Raw genomic sequence first — 13,201 nt, forward strand, 5'->3', positions numbered from 1 at the left:
ATTTAACAGATGGCATCTAATTATACGGGGCGTCTTTTATTGCAGAAGCACTGAAGCACTTATCTGGCTTATTGATAAGTTCCATGTGCTGGAGGATATTGGAGAAAAATTGCTGACGGCCTAGCTCTTTTAGGACAGGATATATGTAGCGAAAGCGCGCCGACCTCTGCATCGGAAGAGTACATTCACTAGATGCGCCTTTATTCGTGATTAAAGCGAGAGCCGTTGTGGCGGAGTGGTAGCGTCTCCGTCACACACGATAAAGGCCCTGTTTGAAACAAAAGAACAACAAATTACGTGAGAATCTTAGCAAGCACTCTACCTATTCCTTACGCGTTGCTTAACGTGCGCCCAATAGGATAGATGCTGTCCAGTGGCTGCGAAGGGAGGGAAAGAGAAAAAGAGGTGCCCAAGAGGACGGCTCTGGAAATATTTCGATCAGCTGATGACCTTTAATGTGGGCAGTCTACATCGAGCTGAATTTCATTTTTTTCTATTTATGACAAAGGCACTCCTTAATTTGAAACGAAAATTATATAACCTTAAACTGACAAAAAATGAGCACCCGTGGTAGAGCACCGGCCTCGGTTTCATGAAGTGGTTGGTTCGATTCCTGCTGCCAGCCGGGTGCCCACCAGTTTGCTCAAAACGGGTACAAGCTTTGCCCCGGCCTGGTGCTCGGCTTGCTAGGGTTACATGGCTTGGCGAAGGAGCCTGCGCCTTCAAATCCCTTCACTGCGGCCTACGGCTACAGCCCTACGCCACAAATGGGCTTCTACCGCATGAGGCGGATTTAGGGTTGCTTGATGGCGGAACTTCTCTCTGATCCATCAAGGCCACGGTTTTATCTAAGACCCTTTCTCAAGCATCTCGCCCTAGAAGAGCCGAGCACCAGGCCGGCGGAAGTCTTGTACCCATAAATTTCATTCCTTTTCTATTTAATGCAAGGGCACTCCTTCATTTGAACCGAAAATTTTATAACCTATAAATAGACAAAAATGAAATACAGCTGAATGTAGGCTCTTTTTTATCTGTGCAAAGAAAAATGAGCGAATGCTGTTATGTTCCGAAGCTACCGAGGCGCTTAGATGCCACAAGAAGCGTTTCATTTAAAATACACTTGAGTACGTTTTGCATGCAAGAGCGGTCCCGGTGGTTCAGTGATTATGGTGCTCGGCTGCTGGCCCGAAGGACCCGGGTTCGATCCCGGCATCTGCGGTCACATTGCGATGGAGGCGAAACGCTAAAGGCCCTTGTGCTGTGCGATGCCAGTGCAAGCTAACGAACCAAAGATGGTTGAAATTGTCCAGAGCCCACCACAACGGCGTCCTTCGCAGCTAGAGTCGCTTTGGAACATTAAACCCTATAATACATCTTGCATACTTGACTTAGGGCGGTTTTAGAGAGCTTGTCGCAAAGGGCTCCGAATATAAGGTTTAGCCTTTTCCATTACATTGCAACCCTTCAGTGATAACAGATAAGCATCATGATCTTTTCGTTCACGCTAGCCTAACCGAGTGCTGCAGTCAGACCCTGACCTTTACCGGCTTTCCCTGCGCCTGCTCACTGAGCTTCGGTGCCCTTTCGGAAGCTCTCATCCCGGCGTTCTTCGATGCCGTCTTGGAGCGCTTCCTTAGCAGCTGCCTGCACGCTTCCTCGCAGCGTCGTCTCACGGAGCTGCAGGACCTGGGAGGCCGGATGTAGCGCGTTGTCTACAATGCGCCTTCCGCCTTCGAAGGCTTCCAGTTCCGAGTCCGCTGAGCCCATTGTGGGGCCGCTGTAGGAACTGCTGGCGCTGCCGACGCTGGGTGGGAGTGGCTAAAATAGTGACAGGAAACTTATGTCGACACCGTCTGGAAGACGTTGAAGAAAAGAGCGATAGCTGCTTGGTAGCGCCATCTATCGTCCATGCGATATATTACCACGTGATTTGGGTAGTTTTCCATAGCTCACGGTGAGCGGGCACCTACCGCCTTGAGGTCGGATATTTTTGACCAATTTGAAAGATTGAAAATTGGTTTTTAGGGAAAGGAAATGACACAGTATCTGTGTCCCATATCGGCGGACACCTGAACCGTGCCGTAAATGAAGGAATAAATGAGAGGTGAAAGAAGAAAGGAAGAAAAAGGTGTAGTGAAGGGCTGCGGAATTTTCGGGCACTTGGGATGGAGGAGAAAAAATAAGGCGCCCGTGTGCTGTGCGACGTAAGTGCGCGTTAAAGATCCCCCGGTGGTCTAAATTATTCCGGAGCCCTCCACTACGGCTCCTCTTTCTTATTTCACTCCGCCCTTACGGCGCGGTTCAGGTGTCCGCCGATATATGAGACCGATACTGCGCTATTTCCTTTACCCAAAAACCAAATATTATTAATGCGTATTACCCGCCGCGGTGGCTCTGTAGTTAGGAAGCTCGGCTACAGATCCGGAGTTCCCGGGTTCGAACCAGACCACGGCGGCTGCGGTTTTATGGAGGCAAAACGCTGAGGCACCCGCGTACTGTGCGATGCCAGTGCACGTAAAGAACCACAGGTGGCCGAAATTTCCGGAGACCTTCATTATGGCATCCCTCGTAACCTCAGTCGCTTGGGACGTTAAACCTTCGTACCCTTTTCCTTTTATTCATTTAGACTCTAGCAGATACAAAAATAAAGCAGACACCATTGTCAGCTTTTCCTATAAAACATATTATAGACTACATATGATGCATTTCCTACCTCTTCGGCCTGCACTGGCTCCTGCTCGTCCTTCTGGGAAGACGTCGCCGCGTTGACTACAGCATGCCCCAGGGCCCCTGCTAGTTTAGCGTGATGGTCAGCCGATCGCAACTCGCGGAGCTGCGGTCTCCCTCGGGGATTCAGGCGCTGGAAGCCCGGGCGTTCAGCCAAGCGCACGAGCCATGCGCCCCACCCGATGGCTAGCAGGCCCCTGGAACTCGTCATGGTGCTGTTGCGGTAGATCCTCACTGTGTCCGCAGCTGTGGTGACGCGTCTGAAGTCTACCTCGTCGCCGGTGCGCCCCAGCATCGCTCTGTGCGTTGTGCCCATACCTAAGGGTGAACTGGAATTGCCTCGGAAGCCTTAGTAGCTCTTTTTTCGTCAGACCTGTTCGTTGTCAGTGCTGTGAGCGCTCGTGTTGGTGATAAAGAGCACGACATATTCGGAACGTCACGTGAGCTTCTTCTTCATTTTCTTCTTCACCCCAGGTATATGGCACATACCCACGCGGGGGGATTGGCCAAGGTGTAGTTTAATAAACAAAGTTTACGTGGAAGATGATGGCAGAAATGTAGCACCAATCATGAATTTTGAAAAATAAATGAATAAAAACAAGAGAACAATATTGACAGGTAAATAATAGACAGCATTTTGGTGAAAAAACAAAAGCTCGCAGAACTTTAAAAGAATTAGCACATCAACCTACCAGTTGCAATTATGTAATCGTGAAGAAACCCACAACTAGAACCCAATGCAAATCCCTTGGCGTTCGCACCAAACGATAATCATACTGCAAACATAAAGGGAGCCCTAACTGGAGAGAGGGACCTCCAGGTAAATCTTTCTCTGAAGTGCGAACTTTGGGCAGTAGAGGAGAAAATGGTCTAAAGATTCAACTTTCCCATATGCGTCACATAGGTTCGTCGGTGTCAACCCACACCTGCATAGATATAAATTCAAACTTAGAATCCTGCCCCGCAACCGCGTCATTGTTACCTCACACAACCTGGATTTACACGAACGGACGTTCCAATTATATGCTAAGTGCTGATTGCCAGTGAGCTTGCGAGGCGCACTTCTTTCTTTTATCTGACTAGAGCGCTGAATTTTTTTTCTATGAAAGCAGAGACAGGGGGCGTGTTGGTATTATTACTGGAAATGTTTACTCAGGGATGTATGTTAAAATTTTATCTTCAGGTACTAAATCAGCTCATTCTCTATGGTAGGGCTTTTGACCCAGGTTGCTCTTACTGACCAACCCCAAGGGACAGGGGCTTAAGAAAAGCAAACATTGGCGATATCTGAGATTGGGGGTTTTTGTGTTGGCGAACTAACATGTGATAAATGCAAATGCCGACACCTTCACAGCATAGCAGATACCTGCTACTGCAGTCAGCAGCCTTAATATGTATGGCGGTTGATCGACAGACACTTGCATAGAAATTGAAGGTAAATGCAGGCGTTTCAACAAAAGCTGTGACAAGTGTGGGATCTAATACTTACGTATTCCACTCTTACGGTGACTTAAACGTCCCCATGGGTTGGTGGTCGCAAGTGTAGTGGTTTGGGGCAGTAAATGAGCGTCGACTAATTCGCTAATCGTGTTGTGGACGCCTAGCTGGAGAAGTCGCTTCGTCGATGCGGACGTCGGCAGGTCATAAGCGAGCTTTTAATCGTTGTTGATAATAATGCGTAGACTTTTACATCGTGGACCGCATAGGTGACACTGCATACTGAATACTGATCATGAAGGCCTGTACTAGAAGGACAGTTTCTTTTTCTAGCATTCCTCTTCTCTTTCGGATGCTGGGCCCGAACGTTCGGCCCACTTGGTCTCCCAATTTATAATTTCGATAGTTTTGCTACATTGTTTCCTCGAATGTTAATGCGACGCCGGAGGATTCTTATCTTTTCAACCTCTTGGAGACCTGCTCTGTGAATGAGCGCCGCGTCATCGATTTTGCTGCGAAAGGCAATGAGTTCTTACTTCTCGTTTTAACACTTTAGTCTGCATTCTTAGGAATAAATTTGGACTGCGGCAGCCTCTTCTTAGAGTTAGGATTCGATATGCCTGATGTTTCGGCGTGTTGCACATACTAATATGTCATCGGCGTAGAGAGCGTGTCCCGTCCGATCGGTTTGGTTTAGCTTTTCAGGCAGTTTACACATCATCAAGTTGAAGAGGAACCGAAAAAAAGCGGCTCTTTGCGGAGTGCTTGTGTCTGCCATGCGGACTGAGTCCGATCTAATGTCCCCCAGCTCCTGTTTTGAAGTAAGCTGTGGATGTAGTACTACGTCCTTCTTCCGCGGTTGGTTCCTTGCAAGTTTCCTTGAATCTTTGCGTGTTTTACAATGCAAAACGCCCCTTTAACGTCGAAGGATTAGACGGCTTTCATCGTTTTTTCTATGGGTGGCCAGTTATCCCCCCCCCATTTTAGCTGGAAGAGTTCGTCTTGGGTGGACAGGTTTGAGCATAATCCGAACATGGATTGAGAAAACATATCCTAGTCGTCTATATGGTTGGTGAGGCGGTCGTGCACAATCCTTTTCATCAGCTTGCCCGCGCAGGACTTGAGCGAGATGGGCCGTAGGTTGTTGATAATTACTTTATTGCCAGGTTTGGGAATAAAGCTGACACCCGCTGTCACCCAGGTTTCGTGAAATTCGTAGCTCTACCCACACTTGTACAAGTATTCTGTTAGTTATTCTCGGGCTCTGATGTCCATGATCGTTAACATCTTGGTAATTTTTCATGGCCCGAGGCTGTGCTTTGTCGCACAGCTATGAATTGAGCCCGTACGTCTTCTACAGTGAAGTTTTAATTCAGATGAGTGTTTTATGCTCCTGTCTATCCGAGGAGTGAGGTATGGGGACTGCCCATTCAGAGATATCGCTTCTTGGGGGCGTCTATAATGTCTTCGTATGAGGCTTGAGATCTATGGAATGCCTTTTTCAGGTTACGTTTCAGATCTGCTACGTTTCTGTAGGTTAGGGCAAGGATCGCAGCAAGCTGCAAGCGCGATGTATGACGAGCTTGCCCTGTAGTGAGACATACATCTTCAGCCATATGGTTCGCGCCATGTTTCAGGCGTAGTCGTCGGCTTCATTGCTGATTTCAGCGATCCTTTACACGAGGCGGTGGATGTATTTCTGCCTACGCCATCGTACCATCGTTTTACGTGCTGCTGCCCAAAGGTGGAGGTGGTGGGGATCAACGGCAGGAACCTCACTCGAAGCTTCCAGGGCCGCAGTGACTTTCTCCTCAAGGCCAATCAGGTGTTTGGTTCATATTTTAAATCTTCATTCTCCCTTTCGGAAGGATTCACATTTTGCAAAGCGTAGCTTTGTCTCACGGTCTACAGAATCAGTTGCTTTCTTGCGTGGTGGCCAGGTTGTAGTGGCCAATCCCTAGGCTTTAATCTGTGTTAACCCATTCACAATAACAACCATTCTCGACTGGTCGTAGAACTGGTGTCTTTGGAGACACTTTTGGTTGTGCGTGTTGGTTGCTACGGGACATTGGGAATGGTGAGCTCAACGTTAGGGATAACATCGGCAAACTTCCAGCCTTTCTCTTCTTTAGTGTACCCCTCGGCGTAACTACGGGCGTTGAAGTCGCCGACTATGACTAAGGGTGCCTTTTCTGTATAACTGATGGCTTTCATAAAGATACCCTCGAACGTGTCATTCCGCATTTGGGGTCTCCTGTAGACGTTCGCGTGTTAGCGCCCTGGCTGCCAAGATGAAGAAGGTGCATGCTGATAGAAGTATGTTTGATTTCCGTGTGGAGTTCTAAGTGTATGGTAGTTGCTGTGCATTCCTTGGTCAAGAGAGTACATGTTTCTGTTGCTGCGGGCACGCAAGCCCAAATGCATATTTCTTTCGAGATAAGCATAAAAACAGCTACAGGTATTCGAAGATAAGATAGAACGCCTCCAGGTATTTCGGGGGTAGATACAACACAAGGTCCAAATAAAGATCGAACAGGTAATGCAACAACTAGAAAGTCTCTTCCATCAGCACATCGTGCATGTTATTCAACATCAAATCGTAGCAGCCTAGGAACAGTTCTCAGCTAGGCTCCAAGCCATCGGAGTTAAGGTAGATAGTAATGGACAAGACATCATTGATCTCTCCGGAAGACGCCAAATGAGCAAACGGTACTCACGGAATACGGGTAGAAAATAAGTTCGATAACGACTCAAAGGTATTACATGCACGTTCTTCTCATTCATTTATGGCTAAGTGATATAATCTCAGTGCACAGCAGTGGAATTGCAGGGTCTTTAAGCATAAAAAGGAGTTCCTCCAACAATATATTTTTTTAAAGGGACAGATTTTGGCCACTAAAGATTGATTAGCGAGATAAAGCTACAAAAACGCGAATTTTATTACAAACGGAGCTTTTTAAATCTTCCCTTTGTTTTAGGGAACAAATTGCGGTGATGGCATGAACGTTTCTTGCGCAGGGTGCCTCGAGGAAGCTACACTGTCATGCTTTTCTAAACGATTACCACATCTTTTTGTTAGTTTTTTTAGGAAAGGAAATTGCACAGTAACCGTCTCAAATCTCGGTGGACACCCGAACCAGGCGGCAAGATAAGGGATACAGGAGGGAATGAGAGAAGAAAGGAAGAAAGCTAGTGGTGCCGTAGTGGAAGTCTGAGGAATAATTTTGACCATCTGGGGATCTTTAATAATGTGCACTGGCATCGCAAAGTACACGAGCAGCGGTAGGGTTGGAACTCAGGTACTGCGGCTCAATAGACAAGCACCTTAACCACTGAGCCACCGCGGCGGGTATTACCACGTGGTCTTTTGCGCTTTTTGGGCCCAGAGCTTGAAACAAAAGCCGGAAAAAGAGTGGTTCAGATTTGAATTCATCAGCATCACCAACGAATGTATTTTTTGCTGCCGAATAAACATCAACCTGCAAAAAAACAGAGGTTTTAATGAGGTTCTTTTTCAACGGCATTACAGAGGCTGTGGGGCTTGAATTGGGGAGATAAGTACGTTCTCCGTGCTTAATCGCGGCTGACATGGTTCAAAGCCGCCCGGACCCCACCCCGTGATCGCGTACGCTGGCGAGCGCTCGCCGACCACGGCGGGCCTTGCTCTGAGGGAACAAAGAAACGACACATTGGCTGACACAAACAGGCATTTATTGCTACAGAAAATATAACGCCAGCTAGCAACAAGGTACGCTAATGAATCGAGGTCGTCCGCCTCACCAGCAAGGTTCCGAGCGAATGTTCGCCCGCGCTGGGGCAAGGGATGCTCCGAAGGCCGGACGGGACGAGTATGGGAGCCTGTCTCCCCGTCGCTTCCTCGCCTGGCCGGCGAAGAGCGGAGCCGCGAGCGACACGTCCGCTCGCGCCGAATATCCCAGCAGAAGCCCCCTCTCCCGCGCGCGGGCTTTGGCAGTCTCCGCTCAGCGATGCTGGCGCCCTCTCTTGCCAGTTAATGTAACTCACAAGGGAATGCGCTCAGCCTCGAGGTGAGACTGCCGCTGCACGGTGCCTCGCGGGAAAGCAAACTCAGGGGGCTGCAGGGCAGGTCCCCACAAGGCATAACATTTAAGTTAAAGGTGCACACAGAGGTGTAGCAAAGATGGAGGTTATGGAACTGTGTGCCGCGAAATTTGGCAGGGAGAGAGATGCGGTCCTCTGCCTTTCGGTCAACCAGAGCTTCACAGGTGGTTGTTTGCGTTTATCAAGAACCTGTTCTGTCCGGCTCCGCCGCGGTGGCTCAGTGGTTAAGGCGCTTGGCTACTGATCCGTAGTCCTGGGTGCGAACCCGGCCGTGGCGGCTGGGTTTTTATGGAGGCAAAAACGCTAAGGCGAACGTGTAACGTGCGATGTCAGTGCACGTTAAAGATTCCCTGGTGGTCGAAATTATTCCGGAGCCCTCCACTACGGCACTTCTTTCTTCCTTTCTCCTTTCACTCTCTCCTTCATCCATTTCATTGCACCGCGGTTCAGGTGTCCAACGATATATGAGACAGATACTGCGCCATTTCCTTCCCCCAAAACCAATTATTATTACTGTAAGTTCAGTTCAGAAAAACTTTATTTCCGGCAGATGGTCTCCCTACCCCCTCTAAGGCTCGGCCGAAGCCTAAGCCCGATCAGGAGGAGAGGCCGTCGGCTGAGGACGGTGTAGCTGATGCTTCACGGCCTGAGCCACCATGCGGGTTGCTTTGCGCTGCCCGTTGGGGTCCTCGCTCCGCAGCAGCGCCTCTCAGGCTTCAAAACTAGTTATGTCTTCTTTAGCCCCTGGTGAGCTAATACATTCCCAAGTAATGTGGTTTAGCATACCCCTTGCCCCACAGTCGATGCATTTTTCGTCATCTGGGTTTTTAGCAATTTTGGCTTGCGATATGTATACCCTTGCCTGGATCCTCCTCCAGATGTAAGCCTCTTTGTGACTAAGGGATACGTCCTGGAGGAGGGTATACTCTTCTTTCTAAATTGTAATTATTCGTAATTTCCTTGTATGTGATTGGGGCATCCTTAATATTATTGCAGATGGGTTGCTCCGCTGCTCCCCAGATGTAGGTTACTTGGGCTAGCAGGTGAGCGGCCTCGTTACCAGCTATTTCCTCATGTGCTGGTATCCAGAATAGTGCAGCGAACCTGTGTTTTGGCATGCAGTCCAGAATGCGTTTGGCTTCACAAGAGACCAAGCCCTTACTAAAATTTCTGACAGCGGACTTACTGTCGCAAAGAATGTATCCTGCATTAGATCCTGCCAGGGCGAGCGCCACCGCCACTTCTTCAGCAGTTTCTGTGTTCTGGGTTCTGACTGAGGCTGTGATCAGGGGTTTTCCCTGACCGTCTACAACGGCCAAAACCGCAGCCGCCTCTGGTCCCCCAGCGGCATCTACGTATGCTACCTTCTCGGCAGGCAGCTCTCTGAACTTTTTAACCATAGCCTTGGCCCTATGTTGTCTTCTATCTTTGTTGAACTGAGGGTTTTTCGGTATGGGGGAGTTTCGATTTTGGACCTGACGTCGAGAGGTATCTCGACCTTGCCTTCTATTTTGCTGTCAGGCTCTACCCCCCCCCCCCCCCATGCCATAATTTTCCTACCTGTCCGGGTTTTGCTAAGTCGCTTAAGCTGTGAAAATCTGCTTCCTTAAGCTCTGCCCATGTTTTATGAACCCACATTTTTTCAAGTTCTTCAGTGGAGGTATTTATGGGTAGACTGAGGGCTCTTTTTACACTTTTCCTAATGATTATATTCAGACGTCAGTCTACCTACCCTTTGTTAAGTTCCATGTAGGGGGTGGCGTAGCAGATCCTGCTTGTGATGAAGGCCTGTGTGAGCCTGAGCAAGTTACGCTCTTTCGACCCCCTTCCTTTGGTGGCTATCCTTCTGATTAACCCTGCTATCTTATCTGTATACTGCTCTAGTTTCTTTATTGTGCTAGCTTTATTGCCCTTGGAATTGATGAAGAAAATAAAGATTCTGATTTCCTTAACTCTGGGAACCCTGCGCCCCTCAACTATGATGTTTATGTCCGGCTTAGGTCCGTATATGCCTTTGGTGTACACTAGAACCTCTGATTTCTGAGGAGAGCAGGCTAGCCCTCTCTCTTTGGAGTATTCAACAATTATGTCCGCAGCTTGCTGTAGCTTATCTCTGGCCTCGAATGTACCAGGTTCGCTGATCCAAAGATTACTGTCTATGTGATCGTGCTAACACACACAAGAAACGCTGCGTATTTGCTTTGTGCTTCAGCAACGTGCAGTCGGCAGTCGGATATTAGAGGCCAGAAACAGACCGCACGCGCACCCAGCTGGGCACAGGCTGTAATAAATTGCGCGGAAAGGCTGAAAATTTCGTGACGCGCGGCGAATTTGTAATGCTTTATACCGTATATACTTTTGTCCCAGAATACATTTTTCAGGCCTTTTATTAAAGTTCTGTTGGAAATATATAAATGAATTGAGACTATTACTAATCGATCACCATCGATCACTTCATAAAGCAGTCAAAGCCGCTGCCAACTTTGTACCCGCTGAAACACAGCGAGTGCACAGAGCGCACAAGGAAATAAGAGGCGTGTTGTGACAGCGAAAATCTCTTCGCAGTGTTTATTAAACGTTGATTTCAATTATTTAAAAAATACGTTCACTAACGATCGGGCGATCCCGGACTTGTACTCGAAGCAGAACCGAACAGATGTGACCATGTGCCTCCACGTCCAGTTCGCCCGACGCGAAATTACTTGCACATGTCCGGGACCCTGCGACGAAAAAGGAATAACCATAGCACACTTGTTTATTTTTCCACTCAAGACAACACATGTATGGGTATGAAGACACCGGGCTGTCGAGTAGCACGAAGTGTGGATGCGTAGTTTTAACACTGGCTTATTTGGTGCATGGCATCTAGTTGTACAGGCCGTCTGTTAATTGCAGAATCGCTTGCAGCATTCCTATTCAGCAGACAAGCTTCATGGGCTGGGGGATATTTGAGAATAAAGTGCAGGTCCTATTGATGAAGCTGCTTCAAAGAAAGCGGGTGATGCCGTGCCGGGGGCCTGCTGTTATGGCGCTTGCGTAAACCAAAGATCTCAGCAATGACGCCAGTTGCACAGGAAGGATTACAGACTGTGTAGAAAAAAATATTATTGGAGATACGCATGGAGATACGCATTCTGCCCGAAGGCCACAGGTGAGCGCACAGAATCATGGCCTGTCCCCAGTTCGCCTCTCGTGAGTTAAGGAAAAAGGTTCGGAGAATATATGGACACTTGCTCACCGTGCCCTGGAAGGTACAAGGTCGGTCAAAGGTCCTTAAGCCACAGGGTCTGGTTTAGAGCCGTATAGCCGGGCGGTTACGTCACCCCAGACGCTGAAAATATCTGTAGAGTGTGGCAGTAGTAGCGTTCTAACGACTGCATTATCGGGTTCTTAAGTGCCAAGGTATACTGTTGAAAAGCAGGCCCTGTGGTCAGGGAACTTTTGACCGACCCTGTACATACAAGCGTCAAGGGGGCGTCATTCACAAGCGTACACTGTTCTATGTGTCAGTCCCGAAAATCTAAAACCCCCCTCATCGGACTCGATGCTTCTGCTTCAGTTCAAACAAGTTACGCAAGAGTCTCAGCAATTCCTCTCGACGTATCCTTTACGCTTGAGTTAACCTGCACCCGATCGCCTGAAGCACTCCTGCTGTTCGTGTGCAGTTTGCGGCGACACCTGCGCCTCATAGAATCTAGCTGCCGCCAGGTGGCTGTGCATGGAGTGAAACAAAAAATAAGAAAAGGCGTAGTAGCGGGCGTCTCCGTGAATATTTCAACCAGCTGAGATTATTAACGTGAGATGACAATACAGTACACGTGCGCCTTTTGAGTGTGGCTACCAGAGAAACGAGGCCGCCGAAGTACGGATTCCTCCCGCGTCCTCAGGCTCAACAACCGAGTGCCACAGCCACTAAGCCACCGCGGCGGGTGGCCTATTGCACGTACGTCCGAGGCCTGTTATAGCATATACAAAACGAAGTGAAGGTATTCAGATTTGAGTTGACATCAAATGAGAGCCTAAAAAAGGCTAATCGCGAACTATTAATGTTCAAATTACTGCAGAGGCCTTCAAATATGCATGGGCCTTAAAATATGCACTAACGCAGACGAGGCACTCTTAAAACAAGGCGGACGCGGCACGTTATGTGCGTTACCTAGCTATTTTACCTAGCTATTTTGCCGCGATAACTGTGGTAGCGTAGTCGAAGAGCCAAACATTGGGCCTTCAAAGGTGGAATCAATGTTACACCTCGCAGCGTCAGGCATTACACTGCGCAAAGGAGGAAACCTTGGCGCGAGGGCAATGGAGAGATAGGGAGATAGTGAATGGCTTTTGGTCGCCTTAGAAACGGCTGTCGGAGTGCGCGCCGAAAAGAAAGGGGGAAACCTGCTGGCTGCTTTAATGAGGACAGAGAAAGAACAGCGCAACCTGATGGTGGTGTCACGGGAAAAACCTGAAGGGTCGTTAATGGCCCGAATGCCAATCGGTTCTGGTGGATAAAGGCGCTAAACAGGTGAATTTAGCTGTGCAATTTTTTTCAAAGCGCAGTTAGCAACTTATTACAAAAACGTGCTTCTTCGAACGCGGGAATGCGTCTACTGAATTCAAAACATCCTTCAGTGACGTCAGGACGATGCGTCAGTTTGAAGTAGATTAGCCTATGGGTGCTGAAGAAGAGGGCCGCTGGTGGCAACACAGCCATGAAGCTGTGTGTTCAGGTCTAGTTTGCCGGCCCAGAGATACAGTGCACAATTCCTCATTACTGTTAGAAGGAAGATCGAAAGAAAGGTGTTTGTAAAAACAAGCAAACGTGTTTTATTAGTGTATGCTGTGCGAAAGCAAGAACCAGCAAGAGAGGCACTACGTGACTCGGCGCTTCGAAATAATTTAGACTGCCTGACGTTCTCAAAGGGACTCTAGCAAACTGATGTTTGCCTGTGTCCACAGAATACCG

The 13,201-nt window shown here is 48.5% G+C and overlaps 1 protein-coding gene across 1 annotated transcript; it reads right to left on the bottom strand.

Annotated features, from left to right (window-relative positions):
- Positions 1–1,563: 1,563 nt before the first annotated feature.
- Positions 1,564–3,145, bottom strand: LOC144119660 (uncharacterized). Its single transcript, XM_077652227.1, has 2 exons — positions 2,714–3,145; positions 1,564–1,818 (listed from the first exon to the last, which is right to left on the bottom strand). Exons 1-2 carry the CDS (start codon positions 3,041–3,043, stop codon positions 1,564–1,566), a joined length of 585 nt encoding a protein of 194 aa, XP_077508353.1. The 5' UTR covers positions 3,044–3,145.
- Positions 3,146–13,201: the final 10,056 nt, after the last annotated feature.

This window comes from Amblyomma americanum, chromosome 2 (genome assembly GCF_052857255.1).
Source record: "Amblyomma americanum isolate KBUSLIRL-KWMA chromosome 2, ASM5285725v1, whole genome shotgun sequence".
NCBI classification, from domain to species: Eukaryota; Metazoa; Arthropoda; class Arachnida; order Ixodida; family Ixodidae; genus Amblyomma; species Amblyomma americanum.

Excerpts from the sequence above, each read along its gene's own strand:
- LOC144119660 (XM_077652227.1), bottom strand. The coding sequence starts at position 3,043 with ATGGGCACAACGCACAGAGCGATGCTGGGGCGCACCGGCGACGAGGTA. Across the intron at positions 1,819-2,713 it reads AGCCAGTGCAGGCCGAAGAG|CCACTCCCACCCAGCGTCGG; the intron begins GTAGGAAATGCA and ends TCACTATTTTAG.